Source organism: Pleuronectes platessa, chromosome 2 (genome assembly GCF_947347685.1).
Source record: "Pleuronectes platessa chromosome 2, fPlePla1.1, whole genome shotgun sequence".
NCBI lineage: Eukaryota > Metazoa > Chordata > Actinopteri > Pleuronectiformes > Pleuronectidae > Pleuronectes > Pleuronectes platessa.
The window spans coordinates 12,849,012-12,866,970 of record NC_070627.1 but is presented as its reverse complement, the minus strand read 5'-3'; the positions used below and the strand labels follow the sequence as shown (position 1 = coordinate 12,866,970).

At 39.1% G+C, this 17,959-nt stretch overlaps 1 protein-coding gene across 2 annotated transcripts; it reads left to right on the top strand.

Annotated features, from left to right (window-relative positions):
• The first annotated feature begins 205 nt into the window (after positions 1-205).
• Positions 206-17,080, top strand: LOC128461132 (sodium- and chloride-dependent GABA transporter 2). Of its 2 annotated transcripts, none has more exons than XM_053445995.1 (15): positions 206-426; positions 5,334-5,524; positions 6,318-6,452; positions 7,282-7,422; positions 7,987-8,074; positions 8,158-8,290; positions 8,973-9,107; positions 9,555-9,658; positions 9,824-9,948; positions 10,051-10,163; positions 11,203-11,340; positions 11,427-11,529; positions 11,608-11,708; positions 12,199-12,369; positions 12,955-17,080. In XM_053445995.1, the coding sequence occupies exons 2-15, from the start codon at positions 5,338-5,340 to the stop codon at positions 13,063-13,065; spliced, it is 1,785 nt and encodes a 594-aa protein (XP_053301970.1). In that variant the 5' UTR covers positions 206-426; positions 5,334-5,337; the 3' UTR covers positions 13,066-17,080. The 2 variants fall into 2 exon arrangements, with proteins under 2 accessions (XP_053301970.1, XP_053301971.1); XM_053445996.1 differs by lacking the exon at positions 206-426 and adding an exon at positions 2,601-3,911.
• The last annotated feature ends 879 nt before the right edge of the window (positions 17,081-17,959 follow it).

Genomic DNA, 17,959 nt, shown 5'->3' with positions numbered 1-17,959 from the left:
CTTGGTACTTTTGGAAGAGTCAGCAGATTTGGTCTGAGGTAGAGTGTGGGCTACACTGGCAACACATGTTGTCTTGCAGCTAGCGTGGCCACTGTGCAAATCCCCTGGTCTGCTGTATACTACGAGTCCATGCGGCTGTGGGAAAAGTCTCCGCCTTAAGTTGCTCATTCAGAAGCACATAACGCCCCCGCCCCCGCTCGCCCCAGTGTGCTTTCTCTCTCCCTCATTGTCACACAAGCAGAGCTCTCTCAAACCTCTACTCATGGACTCACTCATGGTCAGAGACAGGAAGAGCACTTGTCCCGGACAGACTGTGGGATCTACACTTGTCTTTTCCCCAAAAGGCAGCAGATGAATTCCAACCTAGAGCTAAATGGAAGCCTAACACAGAACCACAGACAACTGCCGTGAGGCTATCTTTGTCAGGTACTCTTTACAAGTGAATTTCCCTTAAGGTCATCAGCAGGTTATTCTCTTTCTTGTGTGCTTGCTGGCTGTTTGTGGATGCGTGTGACAGTAACGTGGTTTTGTGTCTGGAACGGGAAAACAGCGGTATCCTCGCAGATCAGACACAACTGAGCTTTCCCTGTGCCGCCTGTCGCTGTAGTAAGTAGGCCAAAGGTTACCGGCTGTGCTGCAGCTATTTCTCTTGTCAAGTGTTGCACCCTGCGCAGCTCCGTGACCATGACTGCAGGGAAACTATCAACATGCATGTCTCTCCTGCACGTGTCTGACAATAACAAACCCTTTCAAAAGTTATTCTTATAAAGCTGGATAAATGTTCGAGAATGCATTTTTGCAGGGGTTGTTTTAAGTACATGTATTCATTAGCTGCATACATGAATTCACAATTATTTTAGTTTTCCTCATCTTTAAATCCTTGAATGTTGATCAACTTAGGAACTGCAGAATGGATATATAGTATAATGTAATATGTACAGTGCCTTGCATAAGTATTCACCCCCCTTGGACTTTTTCCCATTATGTACTGTTACAAACTGGAATTCAAATAGACTTAAATAAACTTTTTCCCGTTTGATCAACAAAACATGCATAGTACTTTGGAGGTGCAAAATACATTTTATTGTGACACAAACAATAATGAGAACAAAAAAGTTGACATCTGTTGGGTGCATAAGTATTCACCCCCCTGTGTCAATACTTGGTAGAACCCCCTTTCGCTGCAATTACAGCTGCAAGTCTTTTGGGGTATGTCTCTACCAGCTTTGCACATCTAGAGATGGAAAGGTTTGTCCATTCTTCTTGGCAAAAAAGATGAAGCTCAGTCAGATTGGATGGAGACCGTCTGTGAACCGCAATCTTCAAGTCTTGCCATAGATTCTCTATTGGATTGAGGTCTGGGCTTTGACTGGGCCATTTTAAGACATTAACATTCTTTAATCCAAACCATTCCTTTGTAGCTCTGGCTGTATGTTTAGGGTCATTGTCCTGCTGGAAGATGAACCTCCGCCCCAGTCTCAAGTCTTTTGCAGACTGCATCAGATTTTCTTCAAGGATTTCCCTGTATTTGGCTCCATCCATCTTTCCCTCTATTCTGACCAGTTTCCCTGTACCTGGTGAAGATAAGCATCCCCACAGCATGATGCTACCACCACCATGTTTCACTGTTGGGATGGTGTGCTCAGGGTGATGGGCAGTGTTGAGTTTTCGCCACACATAGCGTTTTGCATTGAGGCCAAAAAGTTCAATTTTGGTCTCATCTGACCAGAGCACCTTGTTCCACATGTTTGCTGTGTCTCCCACATGGCTTCTGGCAAACTCCAAATGGGATTTGTTATGGATCCCTTTCAACAATGGCTTTCTTCTTGCTACTCTTCCATAAAGGCCAGATTTGTGGAGTAGACGACTAATAGTTGTCCTGTGGACAGATTCTCCCACCTCAGCTGTGGATCTCTGCAACTCCTCCAGAGTAACCATGGGCCTCCTGGTTGCTTCTCTGATTAATTTTCTCCTTGTCCGACTCTTCAGTTTGGGTGGACGGCCTCCTCTTGGTAGGTTTGCGGTTGTGCCATATTCTTTCCATTTTCTTATGATGGATTTTATGGTGCTCAGAGAGATGTTCAAAGCTCTGGATATTTTTTTATAACCTAACCCTGCTTCATATTTCTCCACAACTTTATCCCTGACCTGTTTGGTGAGCTCCTTGGTCTTCATGATGCTGTTTGTTCAGTAATGATCTCCAACCAACTCTGAGTCCGTCACAGAACAGGTGTATTTATACTGAGATTAAATTGCAGACAGGTGGACCCTATTTACTAATTATGTGACTTGCAAATGTGACTTGTGAATGCAATTGGTCGCACCAGATCTTTGTTAGGGGTTTCACAGTAAAGGGGGTGAATACATATGCACTCAACACTTTTCAGATTTTTATTTGTAAATAATTGTGAAATCCATGTAATATTTCCCCCCACTTCCAAATGATGCACTATTTTGTGTTGGTCCATTACATAAACTCACGATGAAATACATTTTAATCTGTGGTTATACCATGACAAAATGTAGAAAAGTCCAAAGGGGGTGAATACTTATGCAAGGCACTGTATACATCATAGTGGTTGTGTGCAGCATGGTCTGGGATTGGTCCAATAATCAAATCAGAAGCACTGACAAAATATTTACCACTGGGCTCAGCTTTACCCATCAGTGGTTGGGAGGGATAAAAACAAATGTGCCCAGCAGCAGAGGAGACCAACAACTATTCCCTCCACTGCCAAGTACCAGCCTGTTACTCAATGTGCGGTAAAGTAGAAAAAAAATATTATTGAGATATTTTTGAAAAACCTAACTCGGCACATAATCTTGTAAAGTTTGGCCAAGTCAGTTAGTACAGAGAGGAATGAGCTGTGCTGGACATCAATGCTAAGAACTGTTTCCACTTGTTACCCTCACTCCCGGAAACTTTCACTGAAGACTGTATGTGATTCACCCTGATGGCTGACTGCAGTACAATAGACCATGTTTAATCTCAAAGATGTCATTTTTTTGTCATTTGAGGGAGTTGCAATCACACTGATGCATGTTGAAGTGTTCTTTCTGTGATTTGGTTTTAATTAGTTACTCGATGCTTTGATGATTGATAGCTGAGACCGACCCGCAGGTGGTTAAGTGTTTGTATCCCAGGACTTTGATACTATGGCTCCACACCACCATCGCCTCTGTGCAGACATATTTTAACTTCATTTACGTGTTTTTACAACAGGTGGACATGGGGATGCGTTGTGCTTCTTTATACGGCCTTTAGTATTTATGTTCTGAGTTAGATCAATTGTGCTAACTTTAATTTTGCCACCAAGAAATCAGAATGTCTTAGGTTTACACCTACAGTAAGTACTTGAGAAACGAGTTGTATCCACAACAGTTTCAACTGTGCTTTGTGTTCAGTGCAAATAAGCAAATATATTGAACACGCTTAACCAAGATGTTGGATCTGATGAGCAATTTGGATTAGAATCAGCATCTCATCATTAAAGTGGGATGGCATGCTAAAATTTGCATTTAGCCATACAGCTTCACAGAGCTTTGTGCACTCCTTTCTGCTGCACATATACAGCATTTTTGTGGCATGCAATAGAAATATGAAGTCCACCCACTAATTAACAACAGCTTCTTCTAATGCAACTGTCATTGTGTTTTTCACTGTGGCTCATCCTATAGAACAAATGGCCAATGTTATAAAGTTGTGGTTTTAAAACTTGACAATACAAAGTTTAATTTTGGTTGTTGTGTTTTTTCATAGGTAACTGGGTAAAAATGCTGTTTGGGCCTCATTAAAGCTGCAGTTGACTACTGGAACTAAAGACATCCCAACCGCATCCACTAATTTTGACTGTGCCATTGGTTTCATATTATGCAGCTCTAAAAAATATTACGGTGACACATCCTGTAGTGTAAGTAGTGTCTACTTCAGCTGGAAGAACCTTGAGGGACTGAATTCCATCTAGAGCCAAGGTTGCGGCTGCCTGTTTGGATCAGCTGTCCGTCCTCCTTACCTAAAAGCTTGTCTGTACTATTAACAAGCAGTTTTCGGAGTAAAAACTCCTGTTCTTTTTTTGAGGGGCACTGTCAATCAAATTATATTACATCTACATTTCCATGACTTCATGTCTATTGTCTCAAAGAGATGGATTTAAAATAGGGTGAAGGTCGAGGTTAGATTTGGGGTGAGTTCTGCTTCAGCAACAATCTGAAGAAATTCAGTTTCAACAACTAAATAGGTCGCCTGTCAATGAGCTTGGACAAGACCTAGAATATGAAATGAATAAATAATAAATATGACAGCTGTGACTCAGTTGATTTTTAGAGATGTGTTATTGCTAATCTCCTGTTTTGAGCCTAACACCAAGGGGAAGAACGTCTCCAGAGAACAGAGACAATGACACAAACGTTCAAAGACGTGGTCAGGTTGAATTCCCTTTGAGAAGTCCAGCCAATAAATCTATATTGACACCAATCGGATGTCTCGTCTCTCTTGGGCAATGTTCTGGCCAAAACAACAATTACTTGTGTCAAACAACCAATTCTGAAAGCAGGAGTGGTTTGCTCCAAGTGGCCACACTGGGAAGCCTTCCATCACAGGGAAGGAGGATTATCATTCAAATACAATACAAAGACTAAAACCCATAATTTGATTACACCAGTTTGTCTTGTCTTGTGAAGGTAACCTCCCTTAAGTGATACTAAATAGCTGGTTATAAAGTAGTTGACTTTAGTTGAATTATGCAAATAATTTCAAAGAGTTTAAGGTTTACCTACCCCCCACCTGAGAAACCTACCACGTGTAGTATCATCATCGCTAGCACCTGAAATCCGACACCTTGCTAAAGAGAAGCAGTGCCAGCTATAGCATTAGTGGGGTTAGTAAGACCATGTGATAAATAGTTTACTATGACCCTTGATGGATGTTATAGAATTTTTAAAGAGTCAGTGATCTGTTTATCACTAAAATGGTTTAGTAGCACACATATTTTCCAGTCTAGTTGCTTCACTCCCACAATAAATCCTAGGCAGCAGAACAAAAGAAACATTGATGAAAGAATTACACCCTCATACCAAGCAGCAATGACCCACTGTTGACCTAATGTAGCAAGACTGCTGGTATTGTGCGAATTAGGGAAATTAATTCATGTCGATATTGCTGATGTGGTGTTTACTTGACTCTGAGGTGGCTCAGGACAAATGACCTGTAAATATAGTGGATGTATTCTTCAATTGAAGTTTGCTACTGCAAAAATGAAAACTTTTATAACATGAATAACAATGACTAAAACACCAACAACATATTTGTCCTGTTAATCTTTCTTGTGTTACAGTGCGATGGATGAGGCCCACAGTTCAGAGGTCAAGTTCAGGCTGAACAAGGCTCCAGCTCATCCTACGTCCATCACCACAGCCAGAGGACAGTGGTCGAGTAAAATTGAGTTCCTCTTGGCTGTTGCAGGACAAATCATTGGCCTGGGAAATGTTTGGAGATTTCCTTACCTGTGCTACAAAAATGGCGGAGGTGAGTTTCATCCTTATCTTAAGGAAACAGACTCAGTAATAGAAAAAGCTGCTGTTTTTCTTAAATACTTTGAATATGAAAAACAACTCAAGCAGTTGCAGTATGTTTTTTTTGGTTCATGGAAATATTTGCCTGTTAATTGGCTAAAATCCTACATCAGAACCATTATATTGAGAGTCAGTGCACTAAGGTGTATGAAACAATAAGCAAACAGACAAAACACTGTTGGTGGAGTTATGCACTCTCCAAACTAGAAGGGTGCATGGAGAGTGCACAACGAAAGGCTAACACTCTATCTCACCATGTTAGAAGAAAATGATTGGATCCGCCCCCTGATCCAGATACACACCACTTATTAATGAGTTGTGTGGTAATCCGTCCAGTCATTTTTGTGTGATGCTGCCGACTATCATAAAGACTATCAGACTATTTAAAAAGAAAACATGACCTCCTTGGCAGAGGTAGAATGGCTGCAAGTAGCCGGACACAAATGAAGACACTGTGCCATGCGTGCCATAAAGAAACACACTGCGAATACAGAAACACAAGTTGATCACAACACAACAGAAATATCCAATAGAAACCTAAAGCAGACTTGTTGTAAAAGAGATAATTAATATATACAGGTTTTAACGTTCTGATTCATGATTCCAATAATATTAAAGATTAGATGTGGGGTTAGCATTTTGCTAATATTGTAGCTCTCTAAGGCTCCATCTTTACTATATATTGTGATTCCTATGAATGTGTGTTCAACCTACAAACAACATATGTCATGGAATTTTGTCCATAGGTGTGTTCTTCATCCCGTATATACTCTTCTTTATTACCTGTGGCATCCCCCTGTTTCTGCTGGAGACCTCTCTTGGCCAGTACACCAAACAGGGGGGTATTACCTGCTGGAAGAAAATCTGTCCCCTGTTTGAAGGTAAACATCTGGATTTACAATGTGATTTTCAAAGTAGGACATGTGTAGTAATATTAAAGAGATGCCTGCTATTTATCTGGTGCTTTTTTATGTTATAGGCCGATATTCAATGCTTTTAGACATAACAATACAACGGGCATACAGTGACATGTTATGTGCACACTCAAATAAGAATTAATAATATTTGTAACAATTGTTTCATAAATCATGAATTGTTATTGGACCTGTAAGTCACACAAATATGTGAAAATGAATATGAAGTGTTTCAGTCAGTTTATTTCTAAAGATGATGCAGTCGATGTAAATTGTTTGCACAAACCAACAAATGTGCAAATCAGACTCAATTTATGTAATGGGATCGTAAGTTATGAGTTAGATCCGGTTAAATTTCCCACTATACATTTACTTTTACAAATGTCAGTATATACAATTGATCTTACAAACTTTTAGATGACGTGTTTCGTTATAGGACACGTAGGGCTGAACTAAGAATGCCCCCCAAAAAATCCAGAGTTTGAGTTCAACACCACAAGATACAAAGTGTTAGTAGAGATGGTTCATCCGGTTCATTTATTTGGCTGGTGCTTGGTAAATTAAATTTAGGGTTGGTTAGTTGTTTGCGGCAGTAGTAATAAAAAGACATCAAATAACAACTTCTTAAGTGTATTATGTGCAATGTATCACTATGACGTGCTGAATAACAAGTCCTCACAGCAGTGCCCTGGACACAGTCACTTTAAATGATTCCAGAAGTATTTGAGAAGTATACTGTACATGGATGCTGTATTAATTGAAAGTCTTGTTTTCTTGTTTGTTTGTTTGTCTTCAGGGATAGGTTATGGCAGTCATATAGTTGTTTTGTACTCTAGCATTTATTACATCGTCATCCTGGCGTGGGCCTTCCTCTATCTTTTCTCTTCCTTTAACTCTGAGCTTCCTTGGGCGAGTTGCAGAAACATTTGGAACACAGGTATGTTAAAATGCGACTGCAGGCATGCACACACATGATTGAATATATGGAATTTAGCTTTAAGGCCACAATGACTCATTGCCGTTGGACAGTCCAAACATTGGCGGATCAACTCACTGTCAGTGAGTCACTGCTTTAGAGATTCGTCGGTAGATTAGAGGAGCTGGCTTGGGATCTGCAGTTTAAAGTTCAGCTGCAGGAATAATTGGCTTGTGTTCAAGCTACATATATCAATCTTTTTCATTGACATTACTGCCCATCCCTCTTGACTTGCAGATTCTCCAAATAACAAGTCATCTGTCCCACTTCACCAAAGTTTACCCCTCCTTTCTGGGCTTTACAATATAGACTTGACTTAAATAATTCAATATCTTTAGATAATACATACAACGCTAAAGGTTGAAGGGCAAGACAGGTATACTGTACAGCATTTTGCTAACTGGACTGGTGGACAAGGACTTGGCAGGATGTGGCAGTGAACAGCAGGAAGAACAGTCTGAAGAGATCTGTGTTGCAGTTGGTTTCAGTGTCTTGTTTAAAACGTCCTGTGTTTCTTTACAACAGAGACGTGTGTGGAGTTTGATAGAAAAGCCGATTCTTACAACTGGACTGTGCCAGAAAATGCAACGTCACCTGTGAGAGAGTTTTGGGAGTGAGTATGAAAACAAAGACCAAAATCATAGCTGACAGTGCCTTGCCATTTATGAATTAAAAAACTGAAGATGTACTTTCCAGGAGAAGAGTTTTGAATCTCTCAGGAGACATCAATGAATTGGGCAGCATACGATGGGAGTTAGCTCTGTGCCTTCTGTTGTCCTGGATCATCTGTTACTTCTGCATCTGGAAGGGAGTGAAGTCCACGGGGAAGGTACAACAACCACTTTCTGTTTTATGCAATATAGCAAGCAAGTGTTAAAGGACAATTAATCCTGTAGGACTTCCTGGTAACCAAATTAATGGTGGACAGACTTTTCTTCTCCTCTTTGAAAACCTCCCTCGTATCACTTCACAAGATACTAGGCCTATATGACCAGTTCGGTCATAGATTTGTGCTTGTACAAAGTTCATGGTTAACTTCACATGTGTCGAGCACAAACGTGTGACAATAAAAGGAACGGGAACAAAGCTGTCAACGCTGACTTTAGCTAATAATTACACGACTTCAGATAGAACTTCTCAAGATAATAACTGGTGACAATGGACCCATACGTGGAATATCTCTGACATGGAAACAGAAATGGATGGCAGTCACTCCACCGAATCAATCAACTACTCTTTGTTAATTTATAAATGTGCAATAGTTTGAGTTAGACAATAACCGTGAATCCGTCCCTCTCTGTACTTTGTTGTGTTGGGCTTTGTGCCAATAAGTACATTGTTAACCTGGCGATGGGGGGGGGGGGGTTGATTTTAAAATGTTAGAACCTGACCACAGCCTTCTACAGCAGCTCCTCTCAGACTTGGCAGATATCGCTTCATAAAATGAATTAAAATAGAAATCCTTGTCGTCGAACAGCCTCAGATTAACCTGCACCGTGACTCTTCCTCAGGTGGTTTACTTCACTGCTACGTTTCCATATTTGATGATGATAGCGTTGCTCATTCGTGGAGTCACGTTGCCTGGGGCCTTAGACGGGATCAAATACTACCTTTACCCAGATCCTTCCCGCCTCGCTGATCCACAGGTATGCAACGATTTCAAGATGATATCTAGTATTGAACATACCACAGTTTCCAAGATGTACAGATATATGATAGTGAAATATGTGTAATAATAAATGTACCTTGACTTTTGAATATTTCCATTTGACTCAGTGAATTTTTGTTAAAATATTACATTTAATTGAAGCAGTATATAACTTGAATGAACAAGCATGTACAGAAAATAATGTAGCAATGTACAAGGTCAAATCAGATGGTTTCTCGGCGTACACGTGGTTTTACGCCGAGTCAGAGTTCAAATAAATAAGCAAACGGTCAGTTTTGCTTATGTCACACAAGTTCACAACCATGTAAAACATTATCAAATCAGGTGATCTGTGGTCACTGTGTAACTACACAGTTGCAACTCAGTAAATGCCTTTCATGTGTAATTTACTGTTGATGTAAAAAGGTCTCTTTTTGTCTTGCAGGTGTGGATGGATGCTGGCACGCAGATATTTTATTCCTATGCTATTTGCATCGGATGTCTAATTGCACTTGGCAGTTATAATAAGTACGACAATAACTGCTACAAGTAAGTTTGATATGATATTTAATATGTACTCTGTGAGGTCATGCCGTACCACTAAATCGTTGTGTTGTATTAATGATTGTGGATTGTGGGGCTTAAATCAACACTACAGGAAGAAAAGATGTATTATTGCATTTAATAATGGTGATATCATTTTTTGTTTTGTAGGGACTGTGTATATTTGTGCCTTCTGAACAGTGGGACCAGTTTTGTTGCAGGCTTTGCAATCTTCTCTGCACTTGGATTCATGGCATATGAGCAAAACACACACATATCACTAGTGGCAGAGTCAGGTAAGTTCATGTAAATTAATGTGTAATAGAATATACATTTCACATGCAAGAAATCAATTATATGTATATATGTATTAAAAATAAATGTCATGTTTACTGCAGGTCCTGGCCTAGCGTTCATTGCCTATCCTCGAGCAGTTGCTATGATGCCTTTTCCTCAGCTCTGGGCATTTTTCTTTTTCATAATGATCATCCTCCTGGGTCTGGACAGTGAGGTAATCTTCAGTAGAAGTGAAATTGGTCATAAAAGCCCCTTTTTCTTCTCAATAAAATCTTCAATTGATGACACTTTATTTTTAGTTGGCCTATGCACTGGCAACAGCCATAGCTGGAAGCATTATGTTCTCAAGTGGCCTGTAAACACAACAGCTCAAATTCTATAAATTGGGTTCAGAAGTTCACTTGGACACTGATGATCTTGTTGGACTTTGGCCGTCAAGCTCACAGTTACATCACACACCATGCTCCGGGTCTTGTGAAGGTGATATCTGTGACCTCTCAACTTGTTTTTAGATCATAACTCAAGAATGAATATGCTTATTTAAAAAAAAAAATACAATTAACACCCTTTATTAAATACTTTTAAATGCTTCACTACATATATGAGTAAGGATAGACATGACACATGATACAGCGGGGTGGTTATTCGAGTTAATAGTAGAATAAAATTATGAAATACTTGCAAATTGAAGGCTTCAATTGATGGGCTGGTTTCAGAAGGACACAGTTTTCACTTTGTCGTGCAGCGCCTTCATTGTTTAAATAAGGAATGCACTTGCACCCGCCCGAGCACCCAAGGGTTGCAAGCACATCTGCACGTTAAAGATAAAGACAGATGTCACTCTGATAGGTTTACACAAACTACACCCATTATAACTTCAGAGAAATAAGAACAACCCTTGTGAACCATATGCGTCTGGTGCAGCCACCGTATTTCTCCATTGTCAAATCAGCAAAATCAAATTTGAAAACACCTTGAATTTACTTGTGTCAAGCATTAGACGATAATCTTAAACCAGTAAAACTGAGTGTTACTTATTTGGAGGTTTTTATGAGATGCAGTGGCCAAGCATTGAGAAATGTAGTAATGGGGGGGATTCAAAGATTTTCTCATACACATCTCCAATGACATTTTGTCACACTTGCATATTTTGAGAATAAGAGAGAGAATTGTGCAGCCTCGATGGAAGTTAAGTGTGTCGTTGGGTGACGCACGGGAGGAGTGACTGTGTAACTGAGATGTTTGTGTTTCAGTTCGTAGGTCTGGAAGCGCTCGTCACAGGAATTTCCGACATAAATCCGGCCTTTTTCCACGTTGGTCACCGACGCAAACTTCTTCTGCTTGCTATCAGTGTTGTCAGTTTCTTGATTGGCCTTGTGATGGTGACAGACGTAAGATCACATTCAAATGCCACATTATTAATAAAGAACACATTTTCCGCTATGACAGAATGACTAACTGAACTCCTGTTTCACAGGGTGGACTGTACATCTTCCAGTTGTTTGACTACTATGCCTGCAGTGGGATGACTCTGCTCCTCTTTGCCATATTGCAGTCTGTCACTGTTGGATGGGTGTATGGTGAGTTAACTCATAGGGAGGATGTACACCTCTTCTCAGTGAATTTATGATCTTCAATACTTTAACATCTGCTTACAGGTGCAGACCGTTTTTTTGGAAACATTGAGGACATGATTGGATACAAGCCTCTGCCTCTGATTAAGTACTGTTTGAAATATGTCACTCCAGTAGTCTGCCTGGTGAGTAACTTACTGCTGGGTTACCGTTATTGCACCGCATGCAATGATGTTTATGTGTGTTTTGTTGCTTCTATTTAAGCACAACCTAACTTCAAATAGACTAGCTAATTATATGCTAACTCCTAACCTTGGAAGTTATGCTATGTAACTAATGTAGGTAAAGCAAGCCAGTTGGGGTAGCAAATACATTTCACCAAATAAACACTGTTTAATTCATTTCTCGCATGTCTTGGTTTTGGCCAGTCTTAAAAAAGATATACTGTATATATATATATATATATATATATATATATATATATGGTTACTGTACCAATTGTTCAGTTTAGTTCAGGTCCACTGAAATGGAAAAAACAATTCCCTGATGAATAACATGTCAAGTGACAAATTCCAAAGTTTTAGCTTTCACGTTTGCTCAGAGTGATTTCATTTCATCACTGTTTGCAGACTGTGTTCCTGAATCTTAAATAGTTTTTCTCTTGACTATTTTCAGGGAACATTTATTTTCTCTTTAATCAAATACACTCCTTTGAAGTTCAACAACACCACCGAGTATCCATGGTGGGGTTATGCTCTTGGCTGGTGGTTCACTCTCTCCTCTACACTCATGGTTCCCATCTGGATGGTGTACAATCTGTGCACAACTCCTGGTACACTACGACAGGTGAGCTTGTGTTTATATAAATATATATACACATATATATATATATATATATATATATATATATATAGGAGAGTAAATAAAGCCATATTTAGGAACATTTCAGGGCAGTATTTTGTGCATGTGTCTGGGTTTGACATAATAATGTTTACATTTCCAGGCTGATTTGATACTGGCTACTTGGGTATTGTTCAGTTGCCATCTTTTTATGTTAATGATACTACTAGGTGTTGTGTGGCATGATGTGTGGCTTTTAGTCAATTGGTTTTATCTGTATACATGGTGTTGAAAATACAGATGAATGCTAGTTTGTATCACCACAATTCTTTCTCTGAATGAACACTCTTTATTTAATCTTGAATGGCAGCACAGAACATTGCTGATAATTGTTTTAAGATTTCACTTTATATATTAGCTTTTATGCATAACTTGTGGGAGGACTTGTGGGAGCATATATATATATATATATGCACACACATATATACTATAAATATAAAGACTATGTGTTTGTGTCGTTTTATTTGTTTCTTATTCAAATGGTTTCATTTGAGTAATACCGATATGATCTTCTCTTTCTGCTTTGTTAAGAGGATCTCCATCTTGTGTACTCCAGCTGACGACCTTCCTCTGTCCATCTCAGAGAAAAAAGCTCTGGAACTGCTCGACTTGAGTTCCCCTCCTGACAGCGTTATGTCCTAGTGAGAAGAGACAAACTGGAGCAGCTTCAATCAACACTTTGAGATTTAAGGGAAGGTTCCTCCTCTTTTTTCCTACTGAGATCTTTACATCTATTCATTTAGCAGAGAAGGCTGCAGAACAAAGTTCTGTCCTCTTCCTGAAGGGGCCAGCAGGACGTCCCAAGGTGATGTTTCTGACAAGAGTACTGCCACTGCTCAGACAGGAAACATATGCAATCACAAGTTTGTATTCTTGTTAATCATTGTTACATTATTCTTATTCTTATATTAGTAAGATGGTCAGAAACAGATATCAGTGGTGGCAAAGGCCAAAAGACACACCCATGTCCAAGTATCACCCACAACAAGACACGCCCCTTTCAAGTAACGCTATGATGTAATTGGATGTTAACCCACTAATTAGTGCGTGTTGATGCTGTACGTCAGCAAGCTGTGAATGAAATACTGCGCCAGGCAATATATGTAAAGAAGGAAGCTGTGGTGTGTTCGGATAAAAACATTTTATATTTACATAAATTTACATCAAAATTTATATATATGATATATGTGAAGTACAACAAGGTCACTTACATGAACTGAATTGGTTTTGTGTTGGGAAATAATTAATTGTCTTAAGGAACTGTAAAATCCCCCAGGTGTCAAGGATGGATTTGAGGAAAATCCAATAGCGAGACCCTGGCTACATCCTCTTTTCATTTTCCTATAGCAGTGGAACAATACTATACACTAAATAGACAAATCAATTTATAAGATAAAAATAGTTGAGTTAGGTGAAGATGCACCGTTTACACATTAGTAGCTTATGAAAAGAGTGAAATAATAAAATATTACTGTTTTGTTAGTTTTATGAATATAATAATGTTTTAAATGGTAGAGTATTATTAGTGACTAATGTATGTAATGCAGTCTGGTCTTCTGAGAGATATATATGGAAACCATATTGGCGTAGGGTCCAGCTGCCAATGCAGTGTCTACATACAGTGCCTTGCATAAGTATTCACCCCCCTTGGACTTTTTCCCATTATGTACTGTTACTAACTGGAATTCAAATAGACTTAAATAAACTTTTTCCCGTTTGATCAACAAAACATGCATAGTACTTTGGAGGTGCAAAATAAATTTTATTGTGACACAAACAATAATGAGAACAAAAAAAGTTGACATCTGTTGGGTGCATAAGTATTCACCCCCCTGTGTCAATACTTGGTAGAACCCCCTTTCGCTGCAATTACAGCTGCAAGTCTTTTGGGGTATGTCTCTACCAGCTTTGCACATCTAGAGATGGAAAGGTTTGTCCATTCTTCTGGGCAAAAAAGATGAAGCTCAGTCAGATTGGATGGAGACCGTCTGTGAACCGCAATCTTCAAGTCTTGCCATAGATTCTCTATTGGATTGAGGTCTGGGCTTTGACTGGGCCATTTTAAGACATTAACATTCTTTAATCCAAACCATTCCTTTGTAGCTCTGGCTGTATGTTTAGGGTCATTGTCCTGCTGGAAGATGAACCTCCGCCCCAGTCTCAAGTCTTTTGCAGACTGCATCAGATTTTCTTCAAGGATTTCCCTGTATTTGGCTCCATCCATCTTTCCCTCTATTCTGACCAGTTTCCCTGTACCTGCTGAAGAGAAGCATCCCCACAGCATGATGCTACCACCACCATGTTTCACTGTTGGGATGGTGTGCTCAGGGTGATGGGCAGTGTTGGGTTTTCGCCACACATAGCGTTTTGCATTGAGGCCAAAAAGTTCAATTTTGGTCTCATCTGACCAGAGCACCTTGTTCCACATGTTTGCTGTGTCTCCCACATGGCTTCTGGCAAACTCCAAACGGGATTTTTTATGGATCCCTTTCAACAATGGCTTTCTTCTTGCCACTCTTCCATAAAGGCCAGATTTGTGGAGTAGACGACTAATAGTTGTCCTGTGGACAGATTCTCCCACCTCAGCTGTGGATCTCTGCAACTCCTCCAGAGTAACCATGGGCCTCCTGGTTGCTTCTCTGATTAATTTTCTCCTTGTCCGACTCTTCAGTTTGGGTGGACGGCCTCCTCTTGGTAGGTTTGCGGTTGTGCCATATTCTTTCCATTTTCTTATGATGGATTTTATGGTGCTCAGAGAGATGTTCAAAGCTCTGGATATTTTTTTATAACCTAACCCTGCTTCATATTTCTCCACAACTTTATCCCTGACCTGTTTGGTGAGCTCCTTGGTCTTCATGATGCTGTTTGTTCAGTAATGATCTCCAACAAACTCTGAGTCCGTCACAGAACAGGTGTATTTATACTGAGATTAAATTGCAGACAGGTGGACCCTATTTACTAATTATGTGACTTGCAAATGTGACTTGTGAATGCAATTGGTCGCACCAGATCTTTGTTAGGGGTTTCACAGTAAAGGGGGTGAATACATATGCACTCAACACTTTTCAGATTTTTATTTGTAAATAATTGTGAAATCCATGTAATATTTCCCCCCACTTCCAAATGATGCACTATTTTGTGTTGGTCCATTACATAAACTCACGATGAAATAAATTTTAATCTGTGGTCATACCATGACAAAATGTAGAAAAGTCCAAAGGGGGTGAATACTTATGCAAGGCACTGTATACACACATACTGCAATTCCTGTAGTTCTTTTGTATGATTCAGAAACGTAGCAGACATTCCCTCTGGGTCGCAGTCTGGAGACAGAGCCTTTGTGATCAAAGCAGCGAGGTTAGCTGCTGTGATGGTGCCTCATTAAAAAAGCTCCTACTGTCACTGCAGAAAGGAACTCGAACCCTGGGCCGTCAGCAAAGGAAGTCGCTCCCTGTGAAACTTGAGAAACGGAAAATCAACAGGATTGGAGTCGACATGTAGGGCTCACCCACCCAAGCACAGCCTGAGACAGTGGATCATATTTACTGCTGGTGCCTTAACATAACAGTATCCACAAGTTGGCAGTAAATGTCAGCCAGCTAGCGTTAATGTAGTCTTGTGTAGCCAGAACCTTTCTTCATACACATGTACAGATCAAACATAAAACAAGACAGATGATTGCACACTTCACTTTTTAGCTGTTGATTTACTGCTGCATTTGAATCTGGGCTCATTCCAAAACTTTACCCGCTAATTCATATTTTTTGTGTCACCAATATTTTGTAAACGTCACATTTTTGTAACATTTATGGCAAACGTTGATCCTTAAATCCATTTTTTTTTTATTTCCTACACTGAAAATGGTTGATAATGAGTGGGCTCGTGATGATGGAAGGAACCAAATGTAATAGAGAAACTCAGTGTTGGCGATAACAGTCAGAACCACAGAGATTATATTTTTAACAAGAGTTAAACAGATTGTATTTTTACCTTAGTTTTGAGCTTGCTTAATTCTACTTTTTATACAGAATACTCATTGATGAATTTTACAAGTTAATGTTTGTATAATTTGTATAGTAAACAGCATGTCATTGTTGAAATATGTGCCAATAGTTTGCTGTGTAACACAAAGATGCTCTAATGTGACATTAAGGATCAATCAATATAATATTTGAATGTATCCCTTACAGAAATGTTTCTGCACTCTATTAGATTTTTTTTCTATTTTTAACTTGAACAACCAGTTGTTGTTTTCAATGTAAAAAATCTTTGTGTGACTGACAAATCATTGGATTGGTAGATAATTGGGCATTAATTATGGGATATAAGGCGTAATAAACATTGTACTGTAAGCACAATAAGTATTTTCCGTGGATGGGGCAATCAGATATTGATGTAAGTATTACAGGCTTCATTAACCTGGCAGATTATCATCATGGATTTATTTTCACCTATCTGATCAAACTGAATGCTAGCAACATGGTGATGAAATCAAATAGTAATTCAGGTCAAATAACATTATCACATTACTTTTTTTTAATGAATTCATTAATGTTAGGATAACAGTTTGTTGTTTCTTGGGAGAAAGGTTGTTTCATGATAAATTTGTATGTATAAAATTGTTAAAAAATAAAATGTTGACTAATATTTACAATAATTCTCGAATGACTGTTTTTTTTGTGATTCAGACCCATGAGCACAAAACATTCATTCAGTCATTAAATGCATCAACACATTTCAACAGTCTAATTTTCTGATCAACTACAAATAGCAGCCATCAGTTACACAGCCATGAAAACAATCTCACAAGGTGCTTTTGACAGCCAGCTTGACTGATTATTCTTTAAAATACTTTGATAAATGGTGAACTGTTGATTCGCAGAAGCGGCAAAGCAACCATAATGTCTCCAGTGTGCGTGACTTTTTTGGATAATGTTTTCATGTTGATCCGTTTTTAAACCAGTGAAAATCTGTTGGTAGTTCATTAGAAACACTAATTAGGGAATCATCCTCCACTTAAGTTACAAAATGTAGTTTTTATTCGGATAAGAGTTGTTGATTTAACTGTACAATCCTGTTGGAGGATGCATTTTGTGTGTTAGTGTTATTGTCAGTTATTATTATATAGTTTATCCCCCATTAATATAAATGAGGTGTCCATGGTAGGTTTTTGTTGAGATTTCTATTCTAAATTTTGACACCAAGATTTGTATTCTTACTGCAAATGTATGTCGGGTTTCAATTGGTTGTCCTGATTACTAATCAACATCTGTATTCGCCTTGAACCACATATTGTTTGACCACTAATCAACTTAAGAGGTGATGTTATGTCACTGGTGTGTTCACACCTTGTTCCAGCTGCCCCCAAGTGGCCAATAGCATGTTATTGCAGGTTTTAGAAAAGTAATACACTTTTTTTTATTATTACATGTCATTTTGCGAACGCTTTTATCCAAAGCAACTTACAATTAATGCATTCAACATCTATGAGGGGCCATTTAGGGGTTCAGTATCTTGCCCAAGGACAGCATGCAGA